We start from the raw sequence: 15,570 nt of genomic DNA on the forward strand, positions 1-15,570 counted from the left end.
ATGTTATGTGCCCACTCTTTTGTTCAAGTCCTAAGAATAAAGGTTTTTTTTTTTTTTTTAATAACCAGGTATTGAGGCAGTATTATTTTGCTACAGAAATAATCCTACCAACAAAGTCTCTATCATAGTTAGGACTCCTTCTTGGGCTGTTGAAAAATGCCTGTGGGTAAATCACTCAACTGTGAATAAAACTTAACTACCTGTTATTACTCTTCAGGGATTTTCCCAGGTTATGAGATCACAAAGGACTGGTTATAACAAGAGATCTAAACAGAAGACATCTCACACTTCATCATCCCAAATGAAGCCTTCTCTCATTGTACACCAGACAAAACTCTGATGGATTACAGGAGAGGCATGGACTCGGGTCTTTTAGAGAGCGCTCTTACTCTGCCCTGTTCTAGCTGTAACACTGGGACAGGAGTTGTCCTGAGGACAGGCAAGCAGAGAAATAAAGAAAACTAATTCCAAAAGATAAGGACAGGGTCTCAGCCATTTCTCAGACATGTTTGGTTAAATTACAGCAAGTGTTGGCTAACCTTTAGAACTGACCAAAGGAAATGGCCCAAGAAATTCTGATAGATACAGTTGGTCATAGCTGTTACATATCCTGGGTCTCAGTCTCCAGCATTTCAGCATTATCCAATAAGGAACAGGGACATGAAGAAACATGAAGAAAGCCCATACAGGCTAGGAAGGAGTTGACTGCAGCATTTTTTGTAAGTAGGCCATTAGAAACAGTACAAATATCCATCAGTGGGGAGTTGGTTAAATAAACTGTAATATATTCACGGTATGAAATACATACAGCAGTTTAAAAAGAAGTTAAATCTAGATGTATTAATATAGACTTTTGCTCAAGATCATTCTTAATGAGGAAAGGCCAGTTTTAAAGTATTATATACGAACAATGCCATTTATTAAAAACACATACCTCTGGTCTCCTATAACTTGACCCCAGCAAAAATTCATGTAACCCAGGTCTTTCTCCATCAGCTCCAAGTGCTTGCACTAGTAGTTCAACATCTTTAATTTGTTTATCTGATCAAAATATTATCCTCTAACACTTCCTGTCGAGAGGAAAAGCCCTGACATCTGTAACATGAACTGTAACGTTGACTTCATTAAATGCATGAACAGATTTGTGCTTGGTTCTTAAAATTTGGTTTTCTTTTAATTCTTTACTGTCATCTAAAATCTATCATCTTTGGGGCGCCTGAGTGGCTCAGTCGGTTGGGCGGCCGACTTCGGCTCAGGTCATGATCTCGCGGTCCGTGAGTTCGAGCCCCGCGTTGGGCTCTGTGCTGACAGCTCGGAGCCTGGAGCCTGTTTCAGATTCTGTGTCTCCCTCTCTCTGGCCCTCCCCCATTCATGCTCTGTCTCTCTCTGTCTCAAAAATAAACGTTAAAAAAAAAATTAAAAAAATAAAATAAAATAAAATCTATCATCTTTTATTTTCTAGGTCCCTCCAAATAATTTGGTGATGAAACCCAGCAAACCACCCAGACCAGCCCTCACTCCCCTTACCATCAAGGCTCCACACAGCTGGTCACAGAGTGACGATCTACTCAGAAGCAGCCATCTTCTAACAGATCAGGAAAATACATGGTTTAAAACCACCTCTTTGCAGCCTGCTTTTCCTGACCTTTATACACTCAAAGTTGGTTTCTTCCTCTCTAGAGTCATTTGTTTAGACATAAACATCACAAATAAAGCTGGCTTTATTTGGGGATCCACCTTAACTGTTCTTCTCAGTATGTTCTATAAACCTGTACTGTCCTTCCTCATCCCTCTTCCCAGTGAGGTCCCTCACATCCTCCAAAACCAAGCACAAACAACATTTTCTGTTTAACCTACAATGATCCCCAGAACCCAAATTGTTCAAGTCTGCTTCATGTTTCCGCCTCGTTCCTACACCTCAGGCCACACTTCCACTCCCTGTGTGGCCTCTCACAGACCATAGCTAGTTCCACCAACCTGTGGGATCTCTTCTTGCCACCACTCTGTGCGGATCCCTCCTAAAAGATGCACACCGATGACAAAGGCAAGCCTTCCCATTATGTGAGACCACTCTTTTCATTAAGGATTTACGTGTAGCTGAATTCCTCTTCCAGAATCCACAAATTCTCTGCCTAATGATTTAGTTCACTCTTCTATGTCCACTCTTTGTGGACATCAGGTGAATATCTGATTCATCTCTGGGCCTCCCACTGCACATAGTGGCATCCGTGAATGTACTTAAATATCTACTTCGTTCAGTTCAGAGTATCTTCTTGTTTTTAAGCAGTATCTTCCAATATAGAAATATACAGAAAAAAATATACATGAATTCTATAAGTAGGAAAAACATTTTGTCTGCTGTCCTCCATCTAATTTCCAAATTCTTTTTTAAATTGTTTCTCAAAGTCCCCAATGAACTCTTTAAACTGCCTGCTTCCGCACCATCGCTAACAGCTTGCCACCCGCACCCCTCAAACCATAGTTTCATGGTCATCAATGATCTAGTCCAAAACACAAAGACTTTTCTCAATCCATGATTTTTTAACGTCTTCAGAATTTCACATTGATGACTGCCCTCTTTTTCTTTCTGTTTTTAATAATGAAACTCTGTGTTCTCTCCCTGTTTTGTAGGATTCTCTTCCTCCTTTCACTTTCTTGTTGTAGATGCTCACCCGGTCTGCTTCAGTTCTCCAGTTCAGTAAATGAATAGCTCTTGACTCTCTCCCATGGGATAAGAATCATGCTAGTGAACACACAATCCCACTACAGTATATAATACAACAGTTACAGTGGCATTTCAAGGGCCACTCGAGAGCACAGACAACAGGGTACCAGACAACAGGCTGTGGCCCCTACGCTGCCTCTCTCCCCATGAGAATCCTTTTCCCATTTCCTCTTATTGTAATACGGACGGGTCAGGGAACAATAACTTCTGTCCTGACCCCCGTGTGACTGTTCAAGGTTCACCTCTGTTGATGTAGAACTTTATTTGATATCCTATACTCAACAAGGAAAATAACAAGAGTTAACATTTATTGAGACTTACAGTGAGCTAGGTGCTTTTCTACATGCTTTATTTTTTTTTTACTTTTTAGCTCATTAGACCTCATGAAAACCCTATGAATTAGGTACTAGTATTATTTACATTTTGAAGATGAAAAGTTGAGGAGTTTTAATTCTTTGAGATTGTGTAAGTTATTAAATAGCAGAGCAAGCATATGAATCTAGGCGATCTGACTCATAAGCTAGAGCTCTTAAGCACTACTGTATTGCCCCCCAAGCTCATCATACACCAGATTTCAAAGAGAATTTAGTTAATTGATTACTTCTTTTTTGAGGTCCATAGGACGAGGGATACCAAAATTTTTAAAGATAGGTGACTTAGCAAGGATTGTTATAGTAAGACAGTGAGGCAGCAAATGAGCTTGGTTTCCAGTCTCAGAATTCCTGGGTTTAAATATTACCTCAAACTAGTTAATAACTTTATGGCCCTGGATAATTTATTTGCCTCCAATTCCTCACTTCTCAGCTACAACATGGGATTAGGATACCTGCCTCATAGGGTTCTATGATGGTGAAACGAGATACTGAAAGTAAAGTACTTGAAATAGTTCGTAATACATATAAAAGCATTCATAAGTGTTAGCTATCCTTGTTCTCATTATTACACTGTTCTGAATCATAAAAGGACAATAAAAACATGTGTGATGAAAACAGACTGTGAACTGTATCTACCATCCTCCATTAAAAGTAACCAAGATTCCTTAGAGAAATGGCTGCTTGCAGGTATGAACAGGAAATGCTTAAGATGATCCTGGAACATGGTGTGATTCGTGAAACAAAGGAAGGTATCAAAAACATCATGGCTTATGAAAAATGGAGATAAAAGCCATCTGGAAGGGGTTCTAACTGGTAAAAGATAAAACAATATGAATATAAAAAAAATGATGCCAATGGACTGAAACATTATATGCTATATATATATATATATATATATATATATATATATATATATCTCAGCTATATATATATATATATATATATATATATATATATCTCACATGAGGTAAGTTAATAATTCATAAAGATACTTTCCACAAACCACCACCACCACCACCATCGTTAGCCAACTAATAAAGTTGCTAAGGTACCAAGCAATTATTCTGAAAATTTACAAATAAAGGTAAATACTCAAGCATTTGTCATGTATTAGCTTTATTTTTTAGTTCCCTTATTACCAGCAGAAAAATAAAGAAGAGTACAAATTAGAAAAACCACCTCTTGGTAACCTCTAATAAAATAATAATAAGTTAGGTAATCATCCTTAACGGATCAAACAGATGAAAGGCTCATGGACAACTTTTTAATAGATGGCTTAAAAGGATAGCTCCAGAACTCATTGATGAGTCTTAGAGCTAAGAGTGAACAATCTCATATTCTGTTCCTTTGAAAGCAACACTACAGAAATACACCACCCCGATGTAGTGCAAACTAGTCTCACAGCCTCACGAGTATAATTTTGGATACAGCACCCTTGCTGGTGCCATTCTCCTGCCTGTTCTTTTCCCTCTTCTCCATCGATCTAAATCCCACCCATCTTTAAAGAGGTAGAATAAAACCCACCTCCTTCATGAGGCTCTCGCCCTGATCTTTCCTTAAGAGAACTACATAGTTCTTCAGAGCAAGGATCACCACATATTACATCACAATGCCTAGTAGCTTCCCCGAAACCATCAAGGTTTTCAGTGAAAACATATTGGTTGCACTGAAAATTTAATATAAAGTTCTTGGAGACACTACTGAATTTCAGGGGTTGGGGAACCAAAGGGTAGTAAAGAAGTAAAAAGGTTAGATTTTTTAAGTTAACACTAAATTGAACATCGGTACACTTGAATTTCAAACACAGTACTATACTTGCTATCACCTTGGGCACCTCCTTTAACAGCTCTTATCATTTGGCTCTAAAATGTAAAATGAGAAAGCTAAGTCTCCCATTTTTTAATGTACAGATCTTGCACTTGCCTCGGGAAAAGATTTCCCAAGGGCTTTCACGGATTGTAGCATGGAAAGATTATTACTAAGTGTTACTCATCAACAGAAGCTGAACTTAAATAAAAACACACAAAGCAAAAGTGTCCATGATCCACCAGTTTTTAAAATAAAACTGAGTCAATGAGAATAAAATGCATGATGATTCTGAAGACCATATAAAGTAGGACTGCCACAGGTTATAAAGATATTACACTCAGTAGGACATCCTAAAGCAGCTGCATCCCCAGAGGAGGTACCACCTTTCCCCCATCACATTAAAAGTCTGCCATCCCATACCTTGGAGCTAATGGTCTAAGATGTCTAGTACAAAGGTAGAAATTTTGCTGTCAAAGATTACGACCTTGTTGAGAAACCACTAAGGTTTCCCAGAATATTGCAGAGACGCTCTAGGACAGAATGTACAACAAGAATTGAATACAGAATGAGATTAGGTATTAAGAGGATAAATTCTACTTTGCCTTAAGAAAAGAGTGTTGCTCTCTGAGCAGGCCTTGTGTATTTAGGAAGGTCATGACCCACAGTCTGCCGGTCAGGTTGGAAGTGGTGGTAATCTCAACCAAACACGGAAGCCTGCACAGTTTGCCCTCACATTCACTCCCTGGGGATGCCCAGGCTGGAAGAGAAGAGAGTTGTGTAAGAAATTAGCTGCACCCACCACTTGTATTTAATGAATTCAGGAGAACACCCAAAGAGAATATCATTAGCACATGAATGGGAAGGAAACATTCCTGCTGTGGAACTTTGATTTCTTTGGGAAAGGGAGGCTGGTTCCATGAGAGAGCCCAACTGCAGTAAAGTGATGGGCTAATGGAATGTACCGGGGAAGCTGAGCATGGGGCTGTGGGGATGAGTGAGCAGAGATTTTAGGAACCCCCAAAAAAAGTCAGGGCAAGAAAAGCAAGAAGCAGCAGTTCCTTTTTCTCTGCACAGGCCCAGCAGCACCAGGGTCCCAGAAGTTACCTGAGGTTTCTTCACCTTAATGATCCAGGTGGGCGGGACAATGACAGCAGCATGAGCCCCCAGGGAGCAGGGTTCTTCAATGTGATGCAGCATGAAGCAGGTCACCTTATTGTGAAACTGAGGAGAAAAATAGGCCAGTAAACAAATCCAGGAATCGTACATGGGCACAAGGATAAGTACATGTGCACGTGCACACTCGCCCACAGGCACAGACACTGAGGACACACGCTCCTTATCACTACCCGGAACAGCCCCGGAAGTGAGCAAATTTTGAATTCGTTCCACTTTACAAACAGATAAAGAAATCAATCTTGTAGGTCAAGGCCAGCTAAAACTTTATAAGCTTTTAATAGGATATTTACATAACGAGGTCTCGAATGCTTCTATTAATCCTAATCCTGCATATAATTTTGTTGCACTTGACTTGTACTGGTCACAGACTAGACGGGAAACAATGTTGAGGAGGAAATGAAGGCAAGCAGAAAAGCAGTTCCTCTCTTTTTGCTAATCATAGATGTAAATCCACCCCGGGTAGTCCCTCCAGTTTAGGACACCCAGGAAAGAAGCAAGAGGTCTCTTCTAGAGAGTTCTTAACTCAAGGGGAAACAAAGAGATTGCCTCTGCTGGGTTTGTTTGGGGCTGCTGAAAAATACAACGAACCTATTACACTTGGCAAATCTAAAATGCTGCCTGTTTTTGATAGGAAGGAAGTAAATGTAGACTGATGATCGTAGCAATACTTCAGGATTAGTGGTTAAACTCTGTACCAATAGACTAAGTGACCATAGGCCAATCACATTTTCAATCCTCTTTTGTGTGTAAAGTGATAGTGATGTGTGGTAATAATATTTTCCTAATAAACAAAATCCACATGCTACAATAATTATGGGCCTTAAAGTTTTAATCAGGGATTTTTTAAAAACCTTAACATCAGTTTCTACCACATTATACTTAATGGAACCGTAATTTGTCATCAGAACTGGAACAATTTTAAGAATGGAAGGGAGCACTAATAATAATTACGTTGCAACAAAAGACATAAATTAGGTCGCTCTCTGAAAAACTGGCCAATATGGCCACCCCAATCCTGTCATAGAGAGAATCTGCCTTCATTTCTGCCTATCGTCAAGGTCTGATGTGGTCCAGTAGAAAATTACTAATTAAGTATAAATACAAAATAAATTATTAATTTCCCCTACCATCAGTTATTTGTGACCTCCAAACTATGACGCACTAGAGAAATATTATTTGAATAACTTCTTTAAAAACTGATTTTCTTTCAGCAATTCAGATAAACCCATAAATGCCCATTTTCATTGCATTTCTAAAATGGCCAGGATCTCCGAGACAGCCTGTTTCTACTCCTAATTTGTACTTGTGTCGTCTCCAATCTAGACAGAGAGCTACGTCCAAAAGTGCATAACTTTTACAAGGTGGAGTCAGAGCCTAAACCCAAAAGCCCAGCTCTCAAATCCAGTTTGTTTGTTTGTTTGTTTGTTTGTTTTTTCCTGCTGCCGGAAGTGCCTACAGAGGGCACTTATTTGACATCAGATATTCTAGAAGGAATTACCTGTAGGGCTGAAATATATCACCAATGTAATTTGTCTTAAATTTTTATATTTCTAGTTCTTGCAAAATCACCTACAATGGGATTCAACTGGATTATGAATTAATGTAAAGACAACACGTGCTCCGGGTGAAGTGGGACTGAGTTCCCAAATTAATGGACTCTGGATAAACCATCTCACCACAGCCTGGAAGCTCCAGCATCGGAACAGATGCAGCCTATAGGAGCCCACGCTGCCAGTACTCTCCCACAGGTGGCGTCTCAACAGATCAGGGAAATCAGCAGCACATATACTGTTAGGGACACCTGAAACCTGAATCAGCTTCTTTGTCTCTAGGTGGAGATAGTACCTTGATGGAATAGGATAGTTTCATTCAAGACCTAGGATGACCTTATATTTGTGAGCAGATTCTTGAACAAAGATTATTTGTGTAAAAATTAACTGAAAGGAGATGGAAATGCCTAGAAAATGTGGCAGGATAGGGACACAGCAAGCACTGAGCTTTCCAGACTAGTGCAACCCTATCTACTGACAATAGGTTCTCCTGATATGTGGGGGCCTAGGGAAATTATGCTACAGAGACTGGGTCAAACTTTATAAAATTCCCAAAGTTCAAAAGCAGCTGACCTACAAACATGTCACTTTCATGTGTGTCACCTAAATTCATCTGCTCTGGCCCTGTGGGCTAGGTTGGCTCATTAAATCTCATGTGTGTAGGGGGCCAAAGTCTTCCTGCAAACCTTTAGCTGAAATACTGCAGCCCTGTCTTTTCAGGTTGTCTGTGCAATGAACAGACTCTGTCCCAATTACACTGTCATTCAACAAAGTAGGTGAACTGAGAGATTAGAGCAGGGGTCTGGAAACTTTTTCTATTAAAAGGCCCGGATAGTAAATAGTTGAGCTTTATGGGGCCATACTGTCTCTGTGGCAACTATCAACTTTGCTATTGTAGCATGAAAGTAGCCATGGACAATACATCAATGGATGGGCATGGCTGTGTTCCAGTAAAATGTTATTTATAAGAACAGGCAACAGTCAGATTTAGCCTATGGGCCACAGCTGGCCAATCCACAAGTTAGCATTGTCTGGTTAAAAAAAGAACAGGTATGTAGGCAAATAAGAAAATGAACCCTCTGGTTAAAAAGGGGTATTTAAAAAAAATGTCAAAAGGATAGACAAAAGAGGAAAATAGGGAAAACATCACTGGATCCTAACGAACATATATATGTTCAAATGTAAGGAACAGCTATACAAAGAGCTATAACAATATCCAAGCCTAAAGAAGGGTACAAGACCACTCCTTACCCCAGTAGAGCCCCATAAAAAAGGCACCCACATCAAAAACAGAAGAACCAAGATGGCTTGATTCCGGTGTTAGAAGGATTATCCAATGGTGCAACTTCCAACCATAGAGGAGTTGTCAACAATCTAGTGCAATGGAAGAAATGCATGCTAGGGGGTGAGAAGTCCTCGAGTCTAGACCCAGGGTAGGAACAGGGAAGGATTTCCCAGGCTCTGATCCTAGGCTTCAGTGTGTATAAATTAAAGGGTTACTTGAATCTCTAGTTTCTCCCATTTCATAGAGGCATTAGTCCTATGGTTTAATCTAATCCTTCAAGGATCCTATGTGAGAGAAATAATACATAAATTAGGATGACCTTCGTTTACAGACAGCAACTCAAGTAATGACATAGGTTCATTTTGATAAAACAAGAGCCCACTTTGTTTCATTTCGTTCCCAAACTTACCGCCTGTTTGCACCAGGAACAGCTGATAGCCACAATCTCTTTACTGTGGAAGGAGAACTTTTGCTGGAAGCCCTGGGAGGTTAGGACAAGAGATAGAGAATTTAAAACCACTTCAATCACGGCATGCATTTGCCCTCCTGAAGTCCAATGAAGTGAGGAAGGCCAGATGTGTCCCCACCACTCAAGGTGACTGGGACTGCCAATGCCACATTCAGCACTTACGTCCCACCCTCTGCCATGTAAGAGTTTCCACCCCTGAATCATCTGGAGTGTGAGAGGAGGCACCAATATTTGCTGTGCCACTAAGTACTCAAGCCAGCCACAAAGAGAGTTGTTTCTTTTCCCCCAAATAAATGTGGTTTGGATAGGGTTTTATTACAAGCAAAAGAAAAGCCACTATTGGGCCACATAGTTCTTTTCAATGATGGGCATCCATCTCAGAGCTGCTATGCAACCTTAACATCTGAGAATGCACAGAGAGAGAAATTAAGTATCAGAGTTAGGACCTAGAAGCAGGGGTGTGGAAGAGTCCGAGGGTGTAGGAGGATTTTCAAACACTTTCACCATCCCCTTTGGGGCTCCAAACAAGGAGCTTTCAATGTTTATTCTTCACCAGCAAGCAGGAAAGAGATTAATGGAATGGCAAACACAATCCTTTTAAATGAACAAACAATTACTTTTCAATCAAGAATGGAAGAGGCGCTTTTTGGCTGTTGCTATCCTTAAAGAATTATCAGAGAGAAGTAAGTACGCAGTAATGCTCAAAGAATTTCGTTTAGCCTTCCCAAAGCTCTTCCATTTCTATCTTCCTTGACATCTATACTCGAATAAAGTAATGCAAAGCAATGACAAAAAAAAAATTGTAAAGGGATTTTGTAAAGTGATCAAAAGAAAACACAAAGATGTGATAGGCAGGGAAGCTATTAAGACATTGGCTGAAAAGTTTTGCTTTAATGTGTACAGATAATCTTAAGAAAAAAAATCAATTTACACATTATTAAAAGAATTCTCAATGGCATTTTGTGCAGTCACCAGAATTCCTACCAATCTGTAGCATTTTAAATACCATGGAGCGTTTTCTCCATTTTGAGCCTCTCCCTCTTCTTGGGCTCCTAAAACACAGTCACGTTCTCCACCTGCTTCTCTGGTCCCCTGCACACGATATAAGACCAGGACCGCTTTCAGTCCTCTGTACTCTGTGATTCCTCCTTTAATCCCTTTCTTTTGCCCCAAACTCAAATCTCAATTCCAGAAACATGACTTAACATCAGACTCTCCTGGATTTTGAAAAATCTCTCCTTCAATATCCCTTTCTCATCAATTTAAGTGATAACAATCATTCCAAGTGCAGAGAAGTGAACACAGCAGGAGGGGTGACCACTCTCCTTACACAGCTGCTTGCAAGCCTGGCCCTTGGCTGGCATCTAGAAACTTGGACTTCCAGAGGGGTTCCCCATTCCCCCAACAGTTAAGAGTGGCTCGCTGCACCTAAAATGTTGGTACAAATGATGTGGTTTATTCTAAACACCTGCTTTCCTTTTGAGACTCTGGGATGTGGATATGTGCCACGCAGAAGGTGCTTATGTAACCAGCCCCCAGTAAAAACTCTGTGCACTGTGCCTCTAATGAGACTGGAGGACAACATTTCACAAGTGTGGTCACAACTCACATGGGAGGAATTAAGCACACCCTGTGTGACTCTGTTAGGAGAGGACTTTCAGAGAAGCCTGCACCCAGTTTCCTCCAGGTTTTGCCCCATGTGCCTTTTCTTTTGCTGATTTTGCTTTGGATCCTTTCATTGTGATAAATCAGAGCTGTAATACATACTGAGTCCTAGGAGTAATCCTAATGAATCTTCGACACAGGTGGTCTTACAGACCATAACACACTCACCTCTCCCCAAATAATGCCTCTTTCTGCCAATGATACTATCATTTTCCCCCAGGAAATGACACACTGTTTGTAAAACACACGTGGACTGAATTATGAGGACAGGTGTGGTGTTCAGTGCTGTGTGGCCACCAACAACCCACACAGCCCCCAACACGGAGACTTAGAACGGCCAGACAGAAACAGCTTACAGAGAGGACAGCAAGTCCGGGGGCCAAAGGGTTAGGTATGCAGGTATTTTCAACTCAGTGGGATAGAATTCCATTCAATAGGAGTCAATGTGGTATATGATGGCACCAAATCTGAAGGAATGAATTCACATGGGAGGTGTCTGCCAAGTTCCTCCTCATCTCTCAAGGCACTCTTGATGGACTGGGCCAAAGAGAGATGAATAAAACTTCTCTTTAGAGCCAGCGAAACAACCTGTGACTGCAGAAGGAAGTAAAGCTAGCAGCCAAGAGCAAGGCTACTGATGCTGGTGCAGTGCCTGTGCAGGAGCTCCTGAGGCCAGTCTTGGCCATGAAGCTAGGCCCTTCTATCCTGCACCCCGTGTCCAGCAGCCATCAGGCTCCACAGATTGGTCACTCCACATCTGGATGTCTGCTCCATTTTCTAATTTGTTTCTCCTGGGATGGTCTGTTTTCCCCTATATTCTTCACCCTATCCTGGGCATGGCCTCCAGGGAAAATACTGCTTCTTACATAGCAGTGGCTATCTCAAAATACTCAAATAGCGACTTCTTTCCCCAAATTATAGGATCAACTATTCACACTGGCATCTAGAGCCACCCATAATCTTCCCAATTTTTCGACACCAATCTCCCATGCCTATTATAAGTTCCTGTGTTTAGTAGGATGGATTTCGTTATATTTTCAACATGCTTTGTTCATTTCCATGTTTTTGCCCATTTTTTTCTCTGTTCTCTTCAAGCCACCATCTAGAATGCCTACCAATATTTCACATACAGCATCTGAACTTTACTTGCACTACAAAGTTCCAAGTCTTCTAAGATCACCTGAATTCACTGTGATGGCTCCTCCTGGATTATAAGCCTTTCCACCTGGCCCTCACCTGGCATTGATGAAGTGCCCTAAGTTGCTGCTTATTTTAAATGCACATGAATTATCTCTCCAATGGAATTATGAGCTCTTTGAGAGAAGCGCTTATAATATTTCTTGACAGATCTCTACAATCCAGCATAGTGCTTTGAAAATCATAGGCAGGGTATATTTTCTAATGGAAGAAGAAAGTCACTGCTACCACATCATGATCCAATTATGAATTTTGTGCTACCCAGACCTTAAAAACCTAACCCAAACCACCTGAAAACATGCCCCTTACATAATTTTCCTCAACTCCTATAGGCATGGGAAGCATACTGGGATTCTAATTTTCATTTCTTAAATCTGTGACATCGACATATTGCACGGCTGAAAACCAGTATGGTAGAATTGGAGACAGAAGAGCGGTAGCCCCAACTAGAAGTCGGACTGTTCTGTGCCAAATGTATAAGTGGACAGAGTCTTAAACACTATTACCCAGCCACTATTCTATCAATTCACACAACAGATGATGGTATATCAAATAGAAGCCTATGGAGAGTCGGCAAAGCTAAGAATAGTTCTTGGCTCTTCTAATTATTGGCCTGGTGATCTCAGGCAAATCACTTAACACTTCCAGTTTCTCCCTTCACCTGAAAATGAGAATAAAAATACAAACTTCTCCTATACCACAAGATAGTTTTATTTATCAAATAAGGCGATTTACCTGAAAGATCTTTATAACACAGTAAGTATAAATGAAAGAATATTTTTATTGCGAAGATCCATCAACAGGAACCTCTCCCACCACCTTGCTGATGAAGTCCCCCAGTGACTAAAAGGACTAGTAATACTCTATTTGATGGTACAGAGTATGCGTATTAGCCCAGCCCTCTACTGCATATTGGTCTTCTGGCTTCAGAGAGAAACAGACACAATCCACTGTAGTCCCAACAGCCAGGACGATACCAGAAACAAACAACTAGGGCTCTGGGCACTCTGCTCATATAGAATTGTAGTGGGTCCCTTGGAAACGAGGTCTGTTCTTTGTTTTGAATGCTAGTCTGACACAGTCACAGCAGCTTCGGCTTCAGGGTTATTGTCTAACATAGAGACATAAATAGAACCACATCAGAGCCTTCATGCACCAAGTTCCCACAGACCACCTGTGATGGGGAGGTTTTGGCCGGGATCTCAGCACAGCAAAAAGAGCCAGATTCCTAATTACCCATTTTAAAATGCTGGCCCAAATCTAATATTATGGTACTGACAGATGCCCCTACTGAATTTCAACTGACTAGGATTTTTAAGGACTATTTTGTTCATCACTATCACAAAGGAAAATGGGGATGGGAGGGCCAGATGCTTTAGATCTAACGGGCTTCAGAATTATAAATGCCATGAACCTCTTTTTGGTTGATTTTTTTAATGGAATTAAACCTTTGGAATACAATTTAAACAACATTTATTCTGAGCAGCTAAAACTTTGCTATCTATTTTTCTTCTGCAATCTAAGGGATATACCCAATGGCAGTCAGTTCCACAGCCTTGGCTTAAACCAGGGGAAAAAAAGGGCTTTATTTGAAATGAACTGAAATTATTTTACTGTTTATGTATTTAACCGAGGTTTGGGTAAGGGAAACTCCCGACCACCATCTGAGTCCCTGTTTGACTTCATTTTATCCAACAGAATTGTTGATACTTCCCTTGCCTCCAAACTTTTAAACAACAAAAACAAACCAAACCTCCCTGTATCGTTCCCATGTCCAAGATTCACAAAGTATTGCAAAAGGCAAACCCAAGGGAATGATAAGAGTAAGTCAATATTTATCTCAAAACAGAACTTGAAGCATTTTTGCTCAAGTACTTTCTAGAATTTTTGAAAAATAAATATACTTTTTCACTTTCTAGATTTAACATCTAAAACGTTCGGAAGTTAGATGCAAGTTCATTATTTCTAGAAAAATAAAATAAAATAAAACTGTTGTAAAGTTGTAAGTTGTAAACTTATCCAACGAGATATGAATACCATGGCGATTTAATACAATAAAAAAGGGAACATTTCCGATCACGGCAGTACCTCGCTGAAGATCTCAAACTGGTGGTGTGGGTTCAGTGCAACTGCTTTTAACTAGCTTAGGCTCACAAACAACTGTGACAGTAGAGCACCACCAGCTGAAGCTGATAAATAACTAAGACCTTTGAGTGACTCCAGAGTAGACCCACACCAACCTAACTGAAAACATCTTTTTAGCCACTAAAAAAAAATGGTACTTCTTTGACCTTAGACTGACCCCAGCACGGACCCACAGCAACCTAATCTAACCGATCGAAAAACTTCTTTCTAATAAAAAATGACACTTGTTTTAACCAACTATCTACAGACTCACAGAGTAATACTGCCCTCTCCAGAGTGCAACCTTTAATTTTTTTTTTTAATATAATTTATTGTCAAGTTAGCTAACATATAGTGTATACAGTGTGCTCTTGGTTTCGGGGGTAGATTCCTGTGATTCATCACTTACATACAACAACCTTTAATTTTCAGTTAACAAAACCACCATAAACCAATCCCTTTCCTAGTGCACAGATGTTGTTGACATTTTCCCCCTCAAGGAACTATTCATTCCAGTCTTTCACTGATGTGTGCACCCTTGCCTGACAATGTGAATCAGCAGATGTTAGGCTACTTCTACAATGTGCCTTTTTCCTTGCTCTTCTCAGTGAGAATTTGGTAGCATTGATATGTGCACCCTTATGGTTAGTGCAGCTTTATAATAGCCAAGACATGGAAGTAACCTAGGTGTCCATCGATGGATGAATGGATAGAGAACACGTGTGCACGTGCACTATGGAATATTACTCAGCCATAAAAAAGAATGAGAAGTTGCCATTGAGATAACATGGATAGACTACAGGGTATTATGCTAAGCAAGCTACGTCAAACAGAGAATTTCACTTACGTGAGGAATCTAAAAAACAAAACAAATGAAAAACAGAAACAGACCTGTAAACAGAGAAGTGGTGGTTGCAAAAGGACAGAGGTGTGGGTGGATGTGCAAAATAGGTCAAGGGGAGTGAAGGTACAGGCTTCTAGTTAGGAAATAAGTCAGTCACAGGAATAAAAGGTACAGCATAGGGAATATAGGCAATGGTTTGTAATAGTGTTGTATGGTGACAGATGGTAGCCACACTTGATGAGCACAGCAGATAGACTTGTCCAATCACTATGTTATACGTGAAACTAATACAACCCTGTGTCAACTGTACTCTAATAAGAAAACAAAAAATATAGAAAAAAGGGCAACGCTA

The 15,570-nt window shown here is 40.3% G+C and overlaps 1 protein-coding gene across 12 annotated transcripts in view; it reads right to left on the reverse strand.

The window, feature by feature from the left end:
• Positions 1–15,570, reverse strand: part of DGKI (diacylglycerol kinase iota) — a 449,436-nt gene that overhangs the window by 224,295 nt on the left and 209,571 nt on the right. For 11 of the 12 annotated variants that reach the window (XM_019452873.2, XM_019452870.2, XM_019452872.2 and 8 more), the window contains 2 exons: positions 9,329–9,400; positions 6,013–6,129 (listed from right to left, as the gene is read on the reverse strand). In XM_019452873.2, coding sequence (XP_019308418.2) covers positions 6,013–6,129; positions 9,329–9,400 — 189 coding nt within the window. The remainder of the gene's footprint in view (positions 1–6,012; positions 6,130–9,328; positions 9,401–15,570) is intronic. The other variant, XM_019452874.2, reaches the window with a different exon arrangement.

Source organism: Panthera pardus, unplaced genomic scaffold (assembly GCF_024362965.1).
Source record: "Panthera pardus isolate Hobbes unplaced genomic scaffold, ASM2436296v1 HiC_scaffold_8, whole genome shotgun sequence".
In the NCBI taxonomy this organism is placed as follows: domain Eukaryota; kingdom Metazoa; phylum Chordata; class Mammalia; order Carnivora; family Felidae; genus Panthera; species Panthera pardus.